Source organism: Limulus polyphemus, unplaced genomic scaffold, assembly GCF_000517525.1.
Source record: "Limulus polyphemus unplaced genomic scaffold, Limulus_polyphemus-2.1.2 Scaffold2250, whole genome shotgun sequence".
Lineage (NCBI taxonomy): Eukaryota > Metazoa > Arthropoda > Merostomata > Xiphosura > Limulidae > Limulus > Limulus polyphemus.
The window spans coordinates 57,467-63,670 of record NW_013667860.1 but is presented as its reverse complement, the minus strand read 5'-3'; the positions used below and the strand labels follow the sequence as shown (position 1 = coordinate 63,670).

Here is a 6,204-nt window from a genome sequence, read left to right as displayed (position 1 = left end):
AATATCATGACGTGTTACTAGCGTCACGTGACTTTCGCTGTCGTAACAGAACTTTCTAGGCGTCCTAGCTAACAAATTACAACATTAAAAATATAGCTTACGACAAATTGATTTTCTAAAAATTACGAAGTAAGCGAAACCAGCTGGAATTCGAACCTACTACTCAACCATCCGTTTGGCCTACATAATAAACAACATAAAATGAGGTGAAAAGTACATTCGATTTTTAGAATTTTCATGGCCTACCTTTTTCAGCTGAATCGAGCGTGGTTCCGTCATTTTCATCATTCCGGAAGTATGGATTGTCAAAGGCGTATTTCCCCTTTCCGTCTGTTTTTTCCTGTTTGGTATCAGGTTTTTCTCTAATAATTCGTCCACCTGTGCGTACACAAAAGTTGAGTGAAAACGAGTTGTGTTTAGACGTCCTTCGTATTCAGACTTGTTCTATAACATTAACAGACAAATTTTGTTGAATTCCGTTGTTCCAAGGAAGAAAATCCAGTTATGAGCACCTACAATCGTTGTATGACGAAACACTAAAACTGAAAAAATTCTGTTGAATTATTTCATCTGCACTTAGGCCTAACAAGAGTTTGTATGATTTTCGTATCCACAAAGTTCCTGGGAACGTAACGTATTGAAAGTGAACACATAATGTGTAGTAGTTTTAATACTGGCATACTTTCTGTGTTGGAGTTTTAGCGAACACACAAGACTAAAGAGCGATTAAAGTTTCGGAAAGTTTTGTTTGACCGGAACTATGGCTAGTACTTTCTTTCTACAACAAAGATTTAAGCTTAAGGTATGTTTTAAAATATATTTTAATATCAGGTTTGTAACAGACGCACACACACACACACGTGATGATGGTAAGTTTCATCTGATACTAATTTTTTCTGGCTATTCTCTCTATCTTTCTTTTTCTCTTTCGTTTTATACGTCTCCAGCTGTACACGATCTAAGCTTTACAATATCGTGTATTTTTCAAAAACCTACTTGCTTTATTTGGGACTTTGTCATAGGTAATAAATTAATATCGTCGTTTTTGCCTACACAGTAAAGAAACGAAGTTTTCTTAGTTTTGTGTTCAAGAAAATAAGGAAGTGTGGGATATTATTAAAAAACATTTGGTTAAATGATGATGTGATCCATAATACCTATTTTAGCGAAACAAGGAAGCTAATTACTAAATTAGGCCAGCATGACAACAAGCAACTGCGGGTGTTTTTGTTTTAAAACACGTTCCTCTTAGACTATTAAATATTTCAAATCATTATGTGAAAATATAGCATTTTAAGCCTGCCATTTAGTCTGTTACAAATCAGTGCCGAGGAAGTCCTTTGTTTAAAGCCAGAAATCATGCTCAGGGCTGGACCATGACAGCTTAAAACGTGTGTGTGGAATACCATTTCCGTGCATTACAAGAAACTCAATGCTGCGGCGTAGAACGCTGGCGAAATAACGACGCTAATCAATTTTTTAGGCCTAGGTAAACACAGGATGGTAAAGTTTTGTTTTTAAGCACAAAGCTACCCGTGCTGTGATTGCCACCGATATGAAAACCCGATTTTTAGCGTTATTTGCTTCAGACTTACCTTTGAGCCACTAGGGGGTGGGCAGTAAAGTACACAATGATTATTTTACAGATGGAAAATATTAACATTTAAATATAGGTCATAACAGTTTCTTCTTCTTAATTCCTGTCGTTCCAAGTGGAACATAGGGAAAAGTGAAAGTGGTGTTGCAGTTTCTGTAACAGATTGTTATCGGGGTGGAGTTTCTAGCCCCACGCCCAAGTGGGTATGTTTGGTGAGACAAGGACGCGAACCCGCGACCCCCAGATTGCGAGTCCAGTGACCTATCCACCGGGCCATGCCGGGCCCCAGTTTCTTCTAACTGGTTCAATTGAAAAAAAAAAAAAAAAGATTCTAATTTTTCAGCATTTGCTGAGCTTGAACTGGAATTTAGGGGTCATTCTTAATTGAAGATTATCAGTAAATTTTGTGGGATAAAACAAAATATGAAAAAAAAAGGTGAAATACATGTTAAATGAATTATCGTCAAGGTGACAGTTAGAAATTATTCCCGAGCAACAAAGAAAGCTCAAAACTTTCAAAAAATAATGTTTTCTAATATCAGTTCCGGAAATGCTTATTTTTATTATGTTTCTATATATAAGCTTACAGTTATTCTTATCATACGAAAACTATCGATATAGGTGTAACTTTTTTGTCACACACAAAAGAATATTTTTTAACCCTCTGTTACTTGGAACGTGGTTAATTAGATCACAGGTGTTTGTTCCTTTTATTTATTTATTGAAATTCTGTTAAAACATAGTCTTATTTCTGATGACAAGTGAAGAAGAGAAATTACTGATATTTCAGGTCTATCAGGGTGTCACTTGGCTTTGTAAACTTGTTTGTTTCCTTTATATAACAGTGTTTTGTTCTACAGATATTTCACGTTTATCAAGGTTTCTATTGTTTTTGTAAATTTGTTTGTTTCCTTTATATAACAATGTTTTGTTCTACTGATATTTCACATTTATCAGAGTGTCACTTGGCTTTGTAAACGTGTTGTTTCCTTTATATAACATTGTTTCTTCTACTGATATTTCACATCGATCAAGGTGTCACTTGGATTTGTAAACTTGTTTGTTTCCTTTTTTAGTGTTTTGTTCTGTTGATATTTCACGTCTATCAGGGTGTCACATGGATTTGTAAATTTGTTTGTTTCCCTTATAAACAATGTTTTATTCTACTGATATTTCACGTTTATCAGGGTGTTAGTTGAATTTGTAAACTTGTTTGTTTCCTTTATATTGCTATGTTTTGTTCTACTGATATTCACGTTTATCCGTGAAATATCAGTAGAACAAAACATTGTTATATAAAGGAAACAAACAAGTTTACAAAGCCAAGTGACACCCTGTTTATCAGGGTGTCACTTGGTTTGTAAACTTGTTTGTTTCCTTTATATAACAGTGTTTTTGTTCTACTGATATTTCACGTCTATCAGGGTGTCATTTGGATTTTTAAACTTGTTTGTTTCCATTTGATAACAATGTTTTGTTCTACCGATATTTCACATTTATCAGAGTATCACTTGGCTCTGTAAACTTGTTTGTTTCGTTTATATAACAGTGTTTTGTTCTATTGATATTTCACGTTTATTAGGGTGTCACTTGGCATTGTAAACTTGTTTGTTTCCTTTATATAACAATGTTTTGTTCTACTGATATTTCACGTCTATCAGGGTATCACTTGGATTTGTAAACTTATTTGTTTCCTTTATATAACAGTGTTTTGTTTTACTGATATTTCACATATATTAACGTGTCATGGCTTTGTAAACTTGTTTGTTTTCTTTGAATAACAGTGTTTTATTCTACTGATATTTCACGTTTATCAGGGTTTCACTTGAATTTGTAAATTTGCTTGTTTCCTTTATATAACAGTGTTTTTTTTGTACTGATAATTCACGTCTATCAGGGTATCACTTGGATTTGTAAACTTGTTTTTTTTTTATATAACAGTGTTTTTGTTCTACTCATATTTCACGTCTATCATGGTGTGATTTGGATTTGTAAACTTATTTGTTTCCTTTATATAACAGTGTTTTGTTCTACTGATATTTCATGTTTATCACGGTGTCACTCTAATTTGTAAACTTGTTTGTTTCCTTCATATAACGGTGTTTTGTTCTATTGATATTTCACGTTTATTAGGGTGTCACTTGGCATTGTAAACTTGTTTGTTTCCTTTATATAACAATGTTTTGTTCTACTGATATTTCACGTCTATCAGGGTGTCACTTGGATTTGTAAACTTGTTTGTTTCCTTTATATAACAGTGTTTTTGTTCCACTGATATTTCACGTTTATCAGGGTGTCACATGGATTTGTAAACTTATTTGTTTCCTTTTTATAACAGTGTTTTTCTTCTGTTGATATTTCACGTTTATCAGGATGTGACTTGGATTTGTAAACTTGTTTGTTTTCTTTATATAACAATGTTTTGTTCTACTGATATTTCACGTCTGTCAGGTTGTCACTTTGATATGTAAACTTGTTTGTTTCCTTTATATAACAGTGTTTTGTTCTACTGATATTTCGCATATATTAACGTGTCATGGCTTTGTAACCTTGTTTGTTTTCTTTGTATAACAGTGTTTTATTCTACTGATATTTCACGTTTATCAGGGTTTCACTTGAATTTGTAAACTTGTTTGTTTCCTTTATATAACAATGTTTTGTTCTACCGATATTTCACGTTTATCAGGGTGTCACTTGGCTTTGTAAACTTGTTTGTTTCCTTTATATAACAATGTTTTGTTCTACTGATATTTCAAGTTTATCAGGGTGTCACTTTGATATGTAAACTATTTTGTTTCCTTTATGTAACAATATTTAATTCTACTGATATTTCGCATCTGTCATGGTGTCTATTGTATTAGTAAACTTGGTTGTTTCTTTTATATTACAGTGTTTTTGTTCTACTGATATTTCACGTCTATCAGGGTGTCACTTGGATTTGTAAACTATTTTATTTCCTTTATGTAACAGTATTTTTCTACTGATATTTCGCATCTGTGATGGTGTCTATTGTCTTTGTAAACTTGTTTGTTTCTTTTATATAACAGTGTTTTGTTCTACTGATATTTCACATCTGTCAAGGTGTCACTTGGATTTGTAAACTTATTTGCTTCCTTTATATAACTATGTTTTGTTCTACAGATATTTCACGTTTATCAGGGTGTCACTTGGATTTGTGAACTTTTTTGTTTCCTTTATATAACAGTGTTTTTGTTCTATTGATATTTCACGTTTATCAGGGTGTCACTTGGATTTGTAAACATTTGTTTCCTTTATATAACAATGTTTTGTTTTACTGATATTTCACGTCTATCAAGCTCTCTATTGTCTTTGTAAACTTGTTTGTTTCTTTTATATAACAGTGTTTTGTTCTAGTGATATTTTGCAGTTCAATGATGTTAATACGCTATGAATTGTATGACCTCGCAATTCTGCATGCGCAGTCATGGAAAACTTCCAATATCGTGTTTACTGCCAGCGGCTAGGATCAAACCTGTGGTCTCAAACAGCTAAAAGAGTAGCTAAGCCTAATATATTTACGTTCTTACGTAGAGCCATGTGCTGCCATCTACGACGTTGAAGAATGTGGACTAGCAAGGGCAAACCAAATAGGTTACTTTGCATACACCTGTATATCAGGTATTTCCGGACAACTACGTGACGTGAATATTGAGTCCATGCGAAACGTGATAATGATAATTTTAGTATTTAGTAAGAAAATTGGTTCCTTATATATCAAGATTAAAATTGATCTAAATTAAAGATGCACATACAAATAATATTATGTAAGGTCATTTCCTTTGAGGTTGCATAAAAAAAAAGAAATATCAGTTTTTGGTTCACATCCCTGATTAACACGCAATGACGCTTTTGGTTTATTCAAACAGAAAACTTACCGAGTAAGTTTGAAAACAAGCTTAAAGGATCGCAATGCAAGGCAACATTTAGGACACATTCTTCTGGAATGTTGACCACCTGAATTATTGACCAATATTTGATTTTGTATGTTTCGAGAGAGAGAAAGTTGCTTCGTAAAACAGTGGTCTTCTTTTATTATTTTTTACACAATTAAATTAATTCTTATACAATGAAAACGTTACTACTTTACTATTTTACAGCGAAGTAAGGGTGCATGTTTTTCATTTCATTTGAGTTTTTACGGAATTAAACCATTCTCAAGAAACATTTTATATTATACTTTCAAAATGAAGAATGAACATTATCTTATGAACTTTGAACTTAATTGCATGATAAAAAACATATTTTAATTATACGAAGTGATAAATTGTAAAAAATATGTTGTATAGAAGGCGATGGTGCATATAGGCTTTATATGAGTACATTAAGGAAAATTATTGTTGGGATCATTAACTAGGCCTTATATATTACATTATAGAATATTATTGTTAGGAGGGTCAACTAAGCTTTATATGTGTACATTATAGAATATTATTGTTAGGAGGGTCAACTAAGCTTTATATGTGTACATTATAGAATATTATTGTTAGGAGGGTCAACTAGGCTTTATATGTGTACATTATAGAATATTATTGTTAGGAGGGTCAACTAGGCTTTATATGTGTACATTATAGAATATTATTGTTAGG

The 6,204-nt window shown here is 32.5% G+C and overlaps 1 protein-coding gene across 1 annotated transcript in view; it reads right to left on the bottom strand.

Annotated features, from left to right (window-relative positions):
• Positions 1-6,204, bottom strand: part of LOC106466407 — a 50,197-nt gene that overhangs the window by 20,889 nt on the left and 23,104 nt on the right. Inside the window, exon 2 of the mRNA XM_022394407.1 lies at positions 247-378. Within this exon, the coding sequence (XP_022250115.1) occupies positions 247-378 (132 nt within the window). The remainder of the gene's footprint in view (positions 1-246; positions 379-6,204) is intronic.